The sequence below is a fragment of the Colletotrichum higginsianum genome, chromosome 1 (assembly GCF_001672515.1).
Source record: "Colletotrichum higginsianum IMI 349063 chromosome 1, whole genome shotgun sequence".
NCBI lineage: Eukaryota > Fungi > Ascomycota > Sordariomycetes > Glomerellales > Glomerellaceae > Colletotrichum > Colletotrichum higginsianum.
Window position 1 is genome coordinate 4,320,154 of NC_030954.1, and position 16,092 is coordinate 4,336,245.

Sequence of the window (16,092 nt, forward strand, 5' to 3'; positions counted from 1 at the left end):
GGACCAGCTGCTGGCCCCGGCCGGGCACCAGTGGGCAGCTAGGATGCGATGCATGTACCCGCAGCTTTCTTAGCTCTGCCACGCTGCCACTGGTGCTTGATTTTCATTCATTTCCGCCGCTGCCCCCCCACCACCACCGCAGGGTTGGCTCATCCTTTCTGCATTCGTCCCAAGTGTTGAGTTTCTGGCTCCCGAACCCAGGCCGAAGAGGTGAGACAGCGCAGTGAGGCATCAAACCGCGGGTTTCGAGACGTGCTCACTTGGCAATAGCAAGGAGAAGGTTCATTTCGTCTAGTGTCGACACTCGATGATGTCAACAACGATCAAGAGTCGCGAGATTCCCTTACCCTCCTCACAAATCAATCGACGGTCTGATCGCCATCACACGTGTATATTTGCCCGTCGTGGCTACGCCGCACAATTGCCAGACATAAGACCAAACAAATGGCCCCAATGGCCGCCAACCAGGCTTGGGTCATGAATAAGACGCACCCCTGACTCCTGCGCAACCAAACCTTTTGCGCGAGAATGGGGCGATGGGGTTTCCAACGCGGAGAGAGGCCCTCCACGTGCTGCACCAGACGAGGAAGTCCGAACAGAGCGGTGGACAGTTGAGGCCGCCGAAGAGACAGAAGAAGGGAAAGGGGGATAAATAAATGAACTAGAAGAAGAAAAGGAAGAAAATACGGATGCATGGATTCAAAAAGAGGTGATGAGGAAGGTCATGGCCATGACTGGTTATCCATCATCCACATCCAGCAGCTTTGGATCCAGGCGCGACTAGACAGGCCTGGGGAGGCTTGGGGAGCCGGGCACAAGCCCACCAGGCCAGGGGGCCCTTTGACATTCTGGGCCGGTCCGGGGGGGCTGCTCTGCTTCGTGCAAGGATTTGAAGAACAGTGCCCATGACTATCTGCGCTAACTGTCCTGGCCGGGGAAACTTGACCGGCTCCACGTCCAAAGCCCATCTCGCCGGCCTGGAAGACCATGGCCCCAGCCGATGCCCAATTGGCAATCGCTGCTCATCAGACACATCAGTCCAGGCCGCCACTTATGTGTGCTAAGTGCTCTACACTGCCCCTTCCTCCCTTCTTCTCTTTTGATTGAACGCCCGCCTCCTGTTTGACTTGCATGTTTACTGAAGCGATGGGGGTTTCTCGCCGACGTAAGTCATTGGCGCCCTACCCGCGTCCAAGTCACAGACGGACGAGCGGCGGTGGATACGACTGAGACTCGCGAGAGCGGGAGAGACAGCAAGATGTGGAAAGGGAAAAAAAATTAGAAAGGGACCCCTGAAGCTGGGGAAAAGCAGCCCCATCATCTCAGTCGGGTTCTATTTGATGCTAAGGGAATGGAGGGGCAGTGCCCAGCACGTACGGATACCGGGCGTCCAGAGGTAACTCGCCGGTTCCCTAATGGGGTTTGGGGGCCGCTGTCGTGCCCGCGTTGCATCTGTTCGCTGTTGGAGAAATTGGTTCAAAAAAATAAAAAACCCCTACATCCGAGCCGACTTTTTCTCGCTTCAAAAAGACCCGAGCTCAAGGTGCGGGTGTCAGAAATGGAATAAAAGACCTCGTTTCTTTCTGTTGGTACCTGCCAGAGTAGCGTATCCGCTTTAGAGGGCGAGATCACTCGCATCCACCAGGTACCTACCTACCTGCCTACATCGTAGTTACTGTTGCTTGTCGTCGCTACCAGGATACGAACTCCACGACCCTGACATTACCTCCACCCCCTTGCCCTGCTCGGCCTTACCCTCCTTACCTTTTTGCGTACGTATCCTCTTTTTGCTAGGTACCTACCTTGAGGTGGGAGAGAAGGGACTCCTACCCCCCCTTCGTCGACCGGCCATTTCTCTTGAGCTCGTGCGACTTGCAGATTCTCTCCATAAGCCTCACTTTCCTCCGTCTTGTCCTCGTAGCGTGTTGGCTTGGAAGCCTGTACTCTCGCATTCTGTCTTTCTCCGTCTAACCCTCGCTAGAGACAGAGATCAGGACCTTCTGTTGTTTCTCGGCTGCGCAGCAGTCTCACCGCCACGGTTCCACCCCAAACGTCCAACCAGAGACATTCCCATCGCTCGCAATATTCTGTCTGCCACTCCTGCACTCGCTCTCACCTTGGCCTTTGCGACAACGTTCCCGATATCATCTCGCCACTCTCTTTCGCAGGCGGCGCACACCGCACTCAAAAACCCAACAGCCGTTGATCATCCTCGCCCATCGCAATGGCTCCCCTGACAAAAGCAGCTGCCAACGGCGTTGCTGCTGCCTCCGCCGCCAATGGCGAAGTCAATTATGAGCCCATCAATGTCATTATTCCTATCGGCGGCATTGGCTCCCGCTTCGCAAAGGAAGGCTACCGCTACCCGAAGCCCCTCATCAACATCGTCGGCCGGCCCATGCTGCTGTGGCTCATTGACAACCTGAGCCTCAAGCCCGGCGACACCCTGTGGATGGCCATCAACGAAGAGGTCGACGACGAGTTTAGAATCGGCCAGCTCGTGAGCAAGACCTTCTCCAAGATCGACTTCAGGCTGCTGCGCTTGCGCCATCAGACCAAGGGTGCCAGCGAGACGGTAAGTTCAAGTTACCCCCCTGCTTCCGAACTCTCCCTCGTCGCACACTTGGCCAACCGACGAGGGGCAATGCCAACGTGGGGGAGCGCATCGCTGACCGGCCCCCGCCCCTGCAGCTCTACATCGTCACACAGAGCATGACCAAGAAGCATCTCGAGCGCAAGACGGTTTCCCTTGACTGCGACACCATCTACTGGGCCGATGTCCTCCAGGACATTCGCAACATGCCCAAGGGCCATGGCGGCTGCTTCTACTTCCCCGATGTCGGCGACAAGCCCATTTTCTCATACATCAAGACGGAGCCTACCAAGTAAGTAAAGCAGGGGGAGCGCGGCACGGGAGTTCTCTCGTCCCCCAAGAACATGCCTAACAGAGTGCCTTGATAGGGACGGCTTGGAGCGCATCGTCGATATCCAGGAGAAGAAGGCTATTTCCAACAAGGCGAACACGGGCGCATACGTCTTCCCCTCTGCCGGTCAGCTCAAGTCGTGGGCGGCTGAGAACCTCGACATGAAGAGACCCGACGGCTCCGAGGTGGGCGAGTACTACACCTCGCAGATGATCGCTCTCATGATCCAGAACGGTGTCCCCTACCTGGGCATGCCCGTTAGCACCAAGGATTTCAGCGTTGTCGGCACGCCAGAGCAGCTCAAGGACCTCTTGAAGCTGCTGAAGACAGACACATCGAACCTTCCCATCAAGCTGAAGAAACGCCGCTTCTGCTTCGACCTCGACATGACCTTGGTCGGCGTCCCCGCCGTGGCCGGGGACTACTCCACCTGCCCTCCCATTGAGAAGAACATCCGTCTTGTGCAGCAGCTGTACAACGCAGGCCACTACATTATCATTGTAAGTCGGGCCTTGGCATTTGGCGAAGCAGAGAGAAGAATGCTTGTCCAGGGGGGATGAAAGAAGAGACTCGCTGACTTCATATCCAGCAAACGGCCCGTCGCATGCGGACACATCACGGAAACCTGGGTTCCGTCCTTGCGGATGTTGGCCCTGTCACATTTGCCCAGTTGGCCAAGTACGAAATTCCTTATCACGACATCCACTTCGGCAAGCCTTATGCCGACGTCTACGTTGATGATCTGGCAGTCAATGCCAACTTGGATACCATGCGTGAAATTGGCTGGCTTCTGGACGAGCACGACCCCGCCGCACTGATTGGGCCCGATGCCGGAACTGCAGAGGAGGCGAAGAAGGCCGGCATGATCGCTGCGCGCGACTTCAACACCATCCAGATCATCGGCGACAAGGTGATCAAGTCGAGCAAGTCGGAGAACATCCTCGGCGAGCTCTTCTTCTACTCCCACATGCCCGCCGAGATCGCTCACATCTTCCCCACCGTTTACAACGTCGACTACATCCCCGACACGACCACGTACAACATCACCATGGAGAACCGCCGTGGCTTGACCTTCTCCCACCTTCTGGTCGGTCGCTCGATTACAAAGGGCCGCCTCATCTCCTTGTTGAAGGCTCTCCACTCTGTTCACACTACGGCCAGCACCGACAAGGCTACCCTCAACATCCCCAGCGCTCTGGAGAAGAAGTTTGAGGAGCACTCCCTGGCGCGGGCGAACCACCGTGTCAACATTTACGCAAACTACGGCTCGAAGCTCCGCTCTCGGTACTACCAGCACCAGGAGAAATACGATGCTCTCGGTCCCCTTGCCGCGTCCCTATTCGCCCGTATCAACGAGTTCCTCGACACGTACGAGGCTGAGGAGAAGGGCGTGCACGCTCAGGTTATCCACGGTGACCCCGTCTTCAGTAACGCCATTCTCTCCAAGGACGAGAAGCTCGTCAGCTTCATCGACGTGCGCTGCCAGCTCGAGAACACTCTGACCCCCGAGGGTGACATCCACTACGATCTCGGCAAGGTTTTGCAGTCCCTCTGCGGCTACGATCACATTCTCTTCATGAGCGCTAACAATCACGACCTGCGCGGCGCCCTGGACGTTGACCAACCCCTTCTCGATGAGGCCGACTCGGACCTCCTTGAGAATCTGCAGGAGTACTTCTTCACCTTCCTCGAGGAGACGTATTCTGTGCGCCTGCACCGCAAGACTCTCTTCCGCATCACTGCCTCCCTCTTCTTTAGTCTCATTCCTCTACACCGGCCGGAGCTGGGCGCCGTATTCCTGCGCATGTGCAAGGAGACTCTCGACAAGGCGAGCAACATCAACTACGGCCCCGGTGCGCGCTCTACGGCAGGCGTCACGCTCAGCCGGCGGGCGAGCTCCAACTTTGGCTCCGATGAGAAGGCCCGCGAGATGCCTATCGTTTCCGGCAAGGGGGAGAATCTGTCCATCCCCAACGTCGTGGTCACGACGAAGCAGTAGATCTGCGATGACGGTGTCATGGGAGGTGGTGTTAACGCAATGTTTACGGTTCATGTTACACCGAACAAATCGAACCGGTAGGATACGACGGTGGGGGTGGAGTCGTTGTGTCGTGGGGCCAGAGCTCGCTGGGAAGGGAAAGCGGAGAGCTCATGTGGAGTCTCGTCGCATCAGCTCGATGTGGGAAAATATCATTTGCTAGATTTGCGCCGTGGTTTTTTTAGGGACAAGGAAAGCGTTTCGTCGGTCGTCGGGTTGTAACGTTATTTTACTCTCAAGTCTACGAAGCTCATGTACGACCATATCAAGAAATCACATTACTTTGTAAGGAACTTTGCATGTGCCTGCCCCAATGACATGGTCAAAGTTCGAAGATGCTGCGTTGATGTTGCAGATGCGCAGGCCGGACACATATGAGCAGCTTGATACTGACTGAGCCAACCTCAATGGGCTATCCACGAGTTCTCGTGGCCCTCGCCCCCCTCTTCCCTCCTCTCGTCTGAGATATGGTGTGTCAATATGTTGGCTTTGAGTCGAGAGAAGGACAAGAGAAGACAAATGGGGAAACGGAAATGCGTTGAGGTTCTCACTCTCGAATGATGGGTTCATCGGGCTTCTTCTTCCCATCTTGCCGGAACCAACGCCGCCCTCTCCGTTTTCGCTGCCTCTGTCCCTCGGGACTTGGCAGGGAGGGGGGGAAGAAGTCCGCCCATCTGGACGTGTGGGAGTCTTTTGGCGCAAAGGACCCAGGCAGGCTCCCCGGTAGGACCTCGAAACGGACGGCGGCGATCGCTTTGGGTCCCGCCGACGAAGACCGCCGATCGAGAGAAAATGCGCCATGCGACGGTGGTATGGATACCCACAAAGATCGACGAGCCCCCCCCCCCCCCCCCCCGGAGTCGTGTCTGGTCGGGGGGACCCCCAACGGCCCCGTACGTGTCCTTCCAAAGACCACACAACCAAGACAAGACAGAAACCCCCAAACGGAAACGGGGGAAGGGGAAGGCATGGGAAGACAAATGCTCGCTCGACCCGTCCCAGACGTTACGGGGCCCGTCCGGGACCGGGCATCATCAACGGACCCGCACTGAGCCCAAAAGCCTCGGCGCCTTCTATTGCGTCGGCCCGGATGGGAGGCCTGCTTTTTCTCCGACCTGGCAGGTCCTCTCTCATCGAGTTGCTGGAACTGTCCCGGACCCCAGACAGCACACTGTCAAGGACGTCCTCATTGAAAACGACGTAACTAGTTTGCACAAACGCCCGTTCAATTGTCTTGCCCAGATGAACAACATTCTGTATTTTTGGCATTATTTCCTTGGTCATTTATTTCAACCGACATGCCCATGTTTCGCCCCTTTCTCTTTTGCCCCACATCATCAGTCACAAGCCGTGGAAACACGGCATAACATCATCATAGTTCACAATCAGCAGACCGAAGGAGAAAAAGGTGAGGAAAGGCAACGTTCGCTATCTAGTTGAAACTGGCCTCTGCCACCAGCTCACCCAAGCCGCGGCTACCATGTCGCACTGATTGAGGCCATGATAGATATGACCCGGAACTAGTAGACCTGAAAAATCCTCCAGTGAACGAACCATGAGCAGTTTCTCATCCTCCCACTGCCATCGTTTTCGTCTCTCCTTTATATCCGCCCCCAGTATCGTCCCTCCCCTTCAGTCATCAACCCGCCCATGTACTCCATTGCTCATCCTTTGGCGTTCTGATTAGATGTACCACATAGTGCCCTTGAACATCTCCGTAGCTTGAGGATCGGCGTCCGGACCGCCGCCGCCCAGAGGCAGGAGCTGCATGGCCTCGGTGGGTCGCTCGTTCTCGAACATAGACTGGCCACGAGCACCATACTCCTCAACCATCTCTGCAGCCTTGGGACCGGATCGGAAGCCCTGCGAGGTGGCAATATTCTCATGGGCACGGGCGCGGCCGCAAGCAAGATCCGCGTAGTAGATTGCGGGATGAAGAGAGACCGGAGTCGTCGAGCGGGCGTACGAGTAGCATTGACCGTAGATCATCTTCTGAAGGTCGTTTGGGTTCATCTTGGCTTCGTCCACAAGGACAGTGTAGTGGACGGGTCGCGCGGTGCCCTGAATGGCGACGTGAGAGCAGAGGTAGAAGTCCCACCAGAAGGGATGGCACACCTCCCGCTCCAGGAGGGTACCGGGCAGCGGGTTTCCATTCTTGTCTCCCTGCTGCGGGAAGAAACGGATGTGGTGACGCTTGGTAGCCACAATCACAGTCCACTTGGGCTGTTTTTGCCCCTGGTACTTCTGCTGCATCAGCTTCTTCATGGTTTCAACCTCGTATTCGAGGACCTGGGAGTATTGGCCTTCAGACACACCGTCACGGAAGTAGATGATGTGAGGAGGCGGCGCTGGGTGGTTCATGCGCTTGTGCCACGTGGGCATCAGGCGGGCGAGAAAGTTTCTTGCATTGATGGGAGACATCATCTCGACGCGGTAACCGTTGGTCTCGACGGCTGCGGAGTAGAACGTGGCGTCCTGATCCATGGACATAGTCATCGCGGCCATCGAGGGGGCATCGATACCAGGCGTGGCGTGGGACACATCAACGCCAATCATCATGGTGACCTCCTTGAAAAATGCAGGCGCCTTGCTTGCCGGACCCGACGGATGAGGGATGCGACAGGTGATGCCGCCGAGCTTGGCGTTAACCTTCATGGCCACGTTGGAATGGTACTGCCCCTGGTTCTTCTCAACATGACGCGCAAGAACGCACTGGGTCAAAAGACCGAAACGGCAATCAGCGGATTTCTTGATGCGCTCGTAAGACCCAGCGTTGTTGAATCTCAACACGCAGAAGAGAAGCTGCGGGGTGGCCTTCGTGTAGGCCTTTATCTGCGCGTAAGCCTTCGCAATGGCATCGGCAACGTTGTGGTTGCGGATCTCACTGTCAATGACGACTGCGTCCTTGGCAACCTTGCCGCCGTGGCCGGTGTACGTTTGCTTGAACGTTTGCGCAAAGGCCTGGGCGGCGGCCTTGTTGCATGCGTTCTCAAGAACCACAATACCCCAGGACTGGAGGGGCTGCCGGTTGGGAACCCAGAACTTTTTGCCACGCAGATCCCAGCGGCCAGAGAACATTGGGCTTGTGATGTTGTTTGCGTACTGGATCTTAGGAGGCTCGAGCAGGGAACCTTGGGTTCGAGCCATCTGATCATCGAAGACCACGCCGTACTGGCGAAGGTAAGGGTCTTCCTTCCACGCCAACTGGCTCTTTGCATCCATGATGTCGGCCTTGCGCTGGGTTGGCCGAGTGACCGCAGCCTTGATCATGGCAGCAGTCTGATCGGGGTCCAGCTTGTACGGGTACCGCTGCATGGCTTTGATGAGACAAACCTCCATCGGAAAGAAGCCGGCCTTTGCTGTCTCAACCACAGGCCAGTTGGGGAACATAATCTGCACGCCGTATGTCTTCTGGAAGTACTGGGCAATGGTCATTTCTTCGCCATTGTTGACGAAGGTAATGTTGTCTGCGGTGGCACCCCGCTCGCCGTACTGCTGACCAAAAGCGAAAGCCTTGATGTTATACGTCTTGTCCCAGCTTTCCTTGCCACGGTGCTTGGGCGAGAAGCGGAGCTTGACCAGCTTGCGAAGATGCTTGAACGCCTCCGACATGGCGAAGGTGGCTCGGCCATTCTGGTCCTTCTGGCGAACGGGCTTGAGGAGCTCGGCGATGTCGTTAGGCTTCAGGCCCTGCCACTTGCGTTCACAAGTTCCCAGAAAGTCTCGGGCGAACATGTGAAGCGGGCAGTTTCCCTTCCAGAAGGCAGTGTTGGCGACGTCAACGTTCAGACCGAGTCCGCGGCCAATCTTGTTGCAGAATGACTGGTTCATCCGGACCGAAGAGTAAACACCCTTCACAACCTCCAAGCAGACGCCGAGTTCCATGCTCTTCTTGTTGCGCTCGTTGTAGAAGTTGCGCTTGATAGACAACAAACGCTCGCTCGGGTACTGTCGAACAAGGTGGTCAAGGAAGTTCATGCACTCCAAAACGGAGCTGTCCCAATCCATTTTGCCGGTGAGATAGGCCTCAAGGGCAGCCAGATTGATCTTTTTGGTTTCCTTCATCACGAAGTAGAAGGTATTGTCGCGGGCCTTGGCATTGGGTCGCACAGGCTTTCCCTCATCAAGATCGACCGTGAGGCGCTCCTCTCCACGGTTGATGGGAACCGAGGACCTTTAAATTAATTAGACAGATGTTCAACATAACCTTTTGGCAAGAAGATGATACATACCAAGCGAGCTTGCGACCATCTTGCAGCCAAAGACACTTGTATTTCTTAAGCATCTCTTGGACGGCTGGAGACTCCCAACACTTCTTGAAGACAACGTTGTACTTCAAGGGAGGCGGGGAGATGGTGACATCGTATTGAAAGATGGTCTTCTTGTCGTTCCACTCTTTGACACGGAACTGGTTCACCTCCAGGTTGACTGGCTTACCGGCGGTGTTGTAGCCGGGTCTCCGAATGAAGGGAGAAGCGCCAGGGTTGAGGAACGACTCGGGAGGCGGGTCGATGCGGGTGTTTTGGTGTTCCTTCTCGGGACCACCCTGAGGCTTGGCAGGGTCAAATCCCATGGAAGGGCCGAAAGGGTTCGGGGCCTTCTGTTGCGAAGCGTGGGAGCCGGAGCGGGATCGACCGCCGGTGGGGGAGCCGCCATCCTTGGATCCGTCCATGTTGATGGCAGAAGCGCGGGTCTGCTGGGGAGGACCGGTGGAAGACATCTTGTAGATTGAATTGAAGATGATGAAGTCACGTGTGACTGCTGTTGGTATTACTGGATATGAATCCGAAAAGTGTTGCTGTTGTCAAGGAGATCAGTATAAGCTGTTGTGAAGGGAAGAGGTTGGAATACAGGTGGATGAGAGAAAGACCCCTTTTGTAAACTGAACGTAGAAGGCAGGGCCAGAGTGAGGGATGGATAAGGAAAGAAGTGAGAAGGAAATGAGAAGGAAGGAAGAAACGGAGCAGACGGTCAGAATTTCAGGAATGTCCAAACGCGAAGGCACGAGCCGGTCTTGCTTCAAGGTGACAGCGATTGAGAAGTGGAGGTACCCAGGTGTGAGAATTACGACAAGAATGGGAAGTGGCGGTGCGTGAGAGAGAGAGGAGGAGGGTAAAAAGGACGCCGGCTGGAAATATGAAAAGATGATGTATGTATGTATGAAGGAGTGCGGTGGGGGTAGATGGATGTGTTGTAGACCTACCTGAGTCTTGAATAAAGTTGGTTGGCTGAAGCTGGATAGCTGGTTGGTTGGTTGGTTGTGTGGGTTGAAGGAAAGAAAAGAGCCTTGGCTGGAGAAAAAGATCCCTTTATATAGGGTCCTCAGGAGGGATGGGAAACTGGCCGTCGGATATGAGGGAAGGGGCCAGGTGGGCAGTCAGGCAGGTACGAAAGCTGTTGTAGGGGAAGGGTAGTAGGTTAGGAAAGAAGGAAAGAAGGAAGAAAAGAATAAAATGACAGCCAAGGCAAACTATGGAAACCGAGGATAGCCACGTACCTAAGCGGGTAACTAGCTAGGCCATGGCATGAAATGCGAGTCTTCAGGCGTCAGAATACAACTGTTCACCATCTTCAGCACGTCTACTTGAGGCCATCGTAGCATCACGCATGTAACTCATTATTAAGCAGCGGCGCACTTTGGGAGAGTTCTAAGGTTTTGGCTATCATGGTAGCACGGATGGAGATCCAATGCTTTCAGGTGATACAGAGATGGCGAGTACACTGGAGACGGTAGGGACATCAAAGTCGGCAAAGACATCAGTGTCAGACGTGGTACCACGAGCATATAGGAGGCCAGCTATACTGAGAAAATTTGAGATGGCAAATGCAGCGAGAGCAGCAGAGCCGAAGGCTATAGAGTAGTAAATGATGCTTAGAACAGTGGCAAGCGTACGTAACAAGATAGATTGGGGATAACGATCGTCCCCAGGACATAGAGGACCAAAGCAGAGGAAAACATCAGTTTCAAGAGCAGGCAGACAAGACCAGGAAGCTCTAATCAGTTAGGGAATTTTACAGTAGGGGGTCTCACAACGACCTCAGATTCGTTATTAAACGTCTCCTTCTCCTATGCTCTAACTGACCATCGTCGCATATGAGTTGTGTCGTGAGACTAGAAGTGAAGTCTGGGGTCTCGCAATCTACCTGGCCTGCATCGACCGAGTCAACTTCATCCTCATATCCACATCACCAACCCACATTCCTCATCAGCATCAGTGGACTCCTCATATAATTCGCAAAACAAGCAGCTGCGAGGGCAAGGGTAATAAATAGCCTTGTTCTTGATGGCCCGGGCTGCCACTTGAGCACATCCAGGCCAAGGGTGAACAAGCCTGTCCGTACAGCATCGCCAAAGATTACGAAACGTGCACCTATTTCAACACCATCTGCTTTATTTACCTGAGTTTCTGGCTAGCCTAAGTATATAATTGCTCTTGTGCCGGGACTCCCTTTGTCTGTCCACCTACTATCAATCCCTTCCAATGTCGTCAACGAGCCACCGAGTGCAGCACCGTGGCTGTTGTTTCTTTTTTTTGGTTGACGAAAATGATTCCATTGCTGCCACCTTGACAGTAGCACAAGTAAAGTAAGTATCCGCCACCCCGAACGCCCCATCGATGCGGAACACCCAAACTTTTATATTATACAGGAGCACTGACAACCATTGCCCGTTCGAAGAGACCCAAAGGACACCTTTCCTCACGTTTGCAGACGCATAACACGAAAGATGGTGACCCAGCAGGGAATATTTCGCTGGAGAGGAGCAGGTCCGAGCAAAGGCGTGTTGAGTCCTGCTCGGTAGACCTTGGAAGAAAAATGACTAGGAGAGGGAAAAGGAGGCATACAGCAGCAAACCAGTGAAGCTGTTGTATATTACTCCTAAGCCCAACCCCTTCGGAAACCGGCCCCTGAAATTCCATTGTCAGCTCCCAGATCAATACTGATATCTGCCATATTGCTGCCCCTGTGCTTGGCCGTAGCCAACAGGCTGCTGTGCCCAGTTGGTTTTCCCATTGTACGAAATCGCTGACGGGACTTGTCCATGCTGAGTTGCATCCTGTCGGTACGCAGCGGCTTCCTGATTTCCGCCCCTGGAACCAGGTCGGAGAGGAGAACTCCGGTAGCCGGACGACACCAAGCGCCGACCGCTGCCATCGAGTGGACTCAGAGTCCTCTGCGGCGAGTTTCGTCCATCGTATCCGTGTCCACCATATTCACCAGAGGCCTGCTGGCCATGAGAAGGGGGTTGCATACCGTTGTTTTGTCGAGCTCCCAGCTCCTGCTGAGTTTTCCAGGCACTGTAGTCTGGCACGGGGGTCTCTCTTATGAGACCGACGAGGTTGGGGGCGCTCAGACGGAATGCACCAGGGGAGTGTGCGTACGCATGAGAGGGGGGTAGGATACCCAGCAGAAAGGTGATGTCTCGGGAAAGGGGCGCTCCTTGGTTCCTTCTCTGCTGGTCGAGACGGCGGCCAGCGGCACCCTTCAGCGGCGACTCTCCCCTGGCAAGCTTCCGTGGGCGATTGAGCTCTTCGTAGTCGTCACCCGCGAACGGTCTCTTAGGCGAGTTCGTGACACCCATGTACTGAGGGCCTGTGTACTGAGGCCCTGGGCTGGCCGTCTGGCGAACTGGTAGCGCCATGGGAGTCTGTCGCACTGAGGTCGGCTGCTCAACGACCGGGATCAGCATCTTCGGCCGCAGCTGGACAGCTGGCGAGATAATGAGGCGATAGGCAATGGGGTCGAAAGTCTCAACCGAGAAGCGGCTCGCAAAGTGCGCGAGCTTTGGGTCGGCCGGCCAAAGCTCTGACATGCGCTTCTCAAGCTCCGCAATCGAAGACAGCTCGCCAAATTGAGATTCGTATTTGTGGAAGTAGGAATAAAGCTGCTTGGCCTGATTCTTCTTGGCGTCGTCCTTCTGTGTGAGGCGGTTGACGCAGGTCTCGAACACCACGCGAGCATCTGGGCAAGGGTTAGCATGAGGTAAGAAAAGCGTGGGCGCTGAGTTGAGACCCACTTGTCGTGTCGCCCTTCGAGTGCAAGAATTTGAGATACTCGAGCATGAAGCTGGCGTCTTCCGGGAACAGCTTGGCACCGCGATCGAAGATCTTGCCACCAGCTGGGTCGTTGTAGATAAGGGCCTCCATCTTCGCAACAGCAATGTAAACATCGCTGGTGAGCTGCCCCCGACCGCGAGCTTCGATGAAAACCTGCCTGAGACCCGAAGTCGTATTGCCTTTGCCTTGTGTTCTCCGCGCAGCTCGACAAAGTGCAATCCACACGAACGAGATGGTGCGCTTAAGCATATCGGCTTGTACTGAAAAGCCATGCTTGACGGCCTTGATGCGTTCCTCCTTCCCAAGATCAGCCGGTCCGCGGTTGTCACCATCGAGATCATCGTCGTTGTTTTCGATCGAATCCTTGACATTGGGATCGCGCGCAGCAGCCTCCTCGATCTTGCGAACCTCCCGTTCCTCCCGTTCCTTGATTTTCTTGGACATGGCGTACAATGTGTCAAGAACCCGGCTGTAAGGCTCGCGAATTGCTTTGGCACGGGCCGCCTTACTCGCGTCGTCGTCTCCGGCGGGAAAAGTCATCTCCACGCGATCACCGTGCTTCAGCGCCAGCAGGACGCTTTCAGGGTTGGCCTCGATGCCGTCCGTCAAGAATGAAAGACCCAGATCCTTTCCGTCCTTGGTAATGTTGTTGGCGAAGCACCACTCCGCAGCATCCACCCACATCTCGGGCCAGAATCGAAGAGCCATCAAGGCTTGTCTGTAGCAGTACAGGATACGAGCTTTGTAGGCTTCAGGCTCTTCGTCAAGAAGTACCAACGGATCGTCCTTCTCCCACTTGATCCATTTCTTCCAGATCTCTACCTGTTCCATGAACTCCTGGTCACCATCAAATCCAGGAGCGGGGGGAAGTCGTGGAAGAGAGGTCCGCTGAAGTCTGGGGATCAGGCGATCGAGCTGGGAGTTCGCCGCCTTGGCTGTCATGTATGCTGGCGACCGCTTCTGGATGAACTGGCGGCCCTGTTGATAGTTAGCATCCGCCGTCCAGCTGCGCCATGCCTTGAACTTACAGTTGTCTTGTTGAGGCTCATCTCGAATTGGTCATAGTCCTTCCACAAGTCGGTGAGCGCGGACATGGGGACTGTGATGGCGCGATGGTAGGCCTTGCGCAGCTGGTCCATCTTCTGCTGGTCTTGCCATCCACTGCCTCCAACTTGGCCTGGGCCACTCTTGATGAACTGAATGTAGTCCTTCCACAATTGACCCGAGTCCCGATCGATGCCGACGGAACCAATGACGAAGTCGTATGACATGCTCAGGATACGGCGAGCCTCGCCGTTGGGGTCGTTATTGAGGTCATATCTTCTCCGAATGTAGTTGAGGTACACAGTCCAGAGCTTGACGTTTGGTACGTTGACCAGGGATCGATTGAAAAGGGCTTCGGCGTCCTGGAACCGGTTGGAGCTTAGCTCGAGCTGTGCCCAGTCTGCCCAGATGTCTGCCTGTGGACATGTCAGCGGTTGATCTTGCCAGTCATTGGGATCATCGAACTTACGGCCTGGGGAAAGACTTCTATGAAACGTTCATACACTCCCCGCAACTCGTCCAGCTGGTCGTAGCGGCGGTGTTCGGCAATCAGCGCAAGCCAGGCCTCCATATCGCCCCGAGGGTCCTCCTTCACACGATCCTCCAAAATGCCAAAGGTGTCATTGGGGTCTCTGCTCGGGACAGGGTGCACAGTCGGAGGAGGCGGTGCGTGCGCAGCACTGGATGCTGCGCTGGGCGCTCTCACGGCAATTCCATTGTTTGGTTGCTCTGGAGTGACGCCCACTTGGCTCTCAACTGGAGTAGGTACAGGAAGGGGAGGGTGGTTCTGGGCAATGGGGGCTTGCGCGACACCTGCAGCCACAGCGGCGGTGGAAGCCGGGGTCGGCGCGTCTTCCTCGTCGTCAGAGTCTCCCACTAGGAAGCCACCTTGCGTTTTGGGCTTGCCAGATTTCGGCTTCGCAGACGTGGACGTGGTAGGAGTAGGAATGGGGGTGGGGGTAGACTCGGCGGTCTCTGGAACTGAGGTTATCGTGACCGATTCTGGGTCATATTCGCCAGCATCTTCTGAATCACCATTCGCAGCTTGGGCAAGTGGGAAGGCAGGATCTTGACTTTGTTGGTCGCTATGCTGTATATCATTTGCTTCCTCATATCCCTCTTCTCCCCAAGACGCACCCTCGAAGTCTTGGTCGTTATGTGGGAGTTCGGAATCCATTACGTCGGCGGGGCCAACGAGCGTATTGCAAAGCTTCGCAAGAGGCACGCAAGAGTGCTTGAAGTCGAGAAGCACGAGTCCCAATGCGCTTCGCGAGGCAGGGCCGATCGGGTAAGCTGTGGGATGATGGATCGCCCAACGCGCAAAGGCGCTGTTGGTTTTGAAGCTGAAGACGTAAATCGGCTCGTAGATCGACGAGGAACGGTCTCAAAGACGAATTTCGACGGAAATCTGAGTCGTATCTCCTGTATCGATTGTCTCTGATAACTGCAGAGGGCAGCGAAGCTTGTGGTACTGAGAAGGAGAGCACCGTCGCGCAAAGTTGAAAGGCTGAAAGTTGGCGAAGTGAAAGATTGAGGATGAGCAAGCACCAAAACCAGGCTAGCGTGCTCTGGCGGTAACATGGATAAACGTCGGCTATATCTATCCGATTACAATCGATAAGATAAAGCAATCTTATCTACAGTGGCTAGTATCGCATCCGTACTTTGCGCCTGCCCCAGAGCAACGTTCGTGCATTTACCTCAGCAGTTAGTAAACGAAACATGCAATGTCTCTAGCTATTAACAATCGCAGAAGTTCGTAAGGTTTATGTCCTAAACTTCTTGACTGTTGGAAATGATTTGCTTGAGTGTATTAGTATTGTCACTAGTAGATGCCAAAATGGTCTAGAATAGGCACTGAGTCAAGGCGTTGCATGTTTGTGAAGTCACCTTGTTCGATTGTACTGTGAATAAAGACGCCTGTCATTTTGGAACATTGAGCATTGCAGTCAGGCACAGACTGGCAACCAACTGGTCATTAAAATGTAGCGCATCACCTGCCTGTCCTTGCATTAAATACTCTGTACCG

The 16,092-nt window shown here is 54.9% G+C and overlaps 3 protein-coding genes across 3 annotated transcripts; 1 reads left to right on the forward strand and 2 right to left on the reverse strand.

The window, feature by feature from the left end:
• Window positions 1-2,224: 2,224 nt before the first annotated feature.
• CH63R_01277 (Capsule biosynthesis phosphatase) lies at window positions 2,225-4,923 on the forward strand (the record flags this gene model as incomplete). The annotated part of the gene is made up of 4 exons (XM_018296252.1): window positions 2,225-2,575; window positions 2,692-2,885; window positions 2,962-3,424; window positions 3,514-4,923. The coding sequence occupies 4 exons, from the start codon at window positions 2,225-2,227 to the stop codon at window positions 4,921-4,923; spliced, it is 2,418 nt and encodes an 805-aa protein (XP_018164614.1).
• Window positions 4,924-6,645: 1,722 nt separating this feature from the next.
• Window positions 6,646-9,682, reverse strand: CH63R_01278 (Protein argonaute; the record flags this gene model as incomplete). Its single annotated transcript, XM_018296253.1, has 2 exons — window positions 6,646-9,136; window positions 9,195-9,682. The coding sequence occupies 2 exons, from the start codon at window positions 9,680-9,682 to the stop codon at window positions 6,646-6,648; spliced, it is 2,979 nt and encodes a 992-aa protein (XP_018164615.1).
• A 2,214-nt stretch (window positions 9,683-11,896) lies between these two features.
• CH63R_01279 (mRNA 3'-end-processing protein RNA14) lies at window positions 11,897-15,240 on the reverse strand (the record flags this gene model as incomplete). Its single annotated transcript, XM_018296254.1, has 4 exons — window positions 11,897-12,924; window positions 12,980-13,997; window positions 14,048-14,479; window positions 14,533-15,240. 4 exons carry the CDS (start codon window positions 15,238-15,240, stop codon window positions 11,897-11,899), a joined length of 3,186 nt encoding a protein of 1,061 aa, XP_018164616.1.
• Window positions 15,241-16,092: the final 852 nt, after the last annotated feature.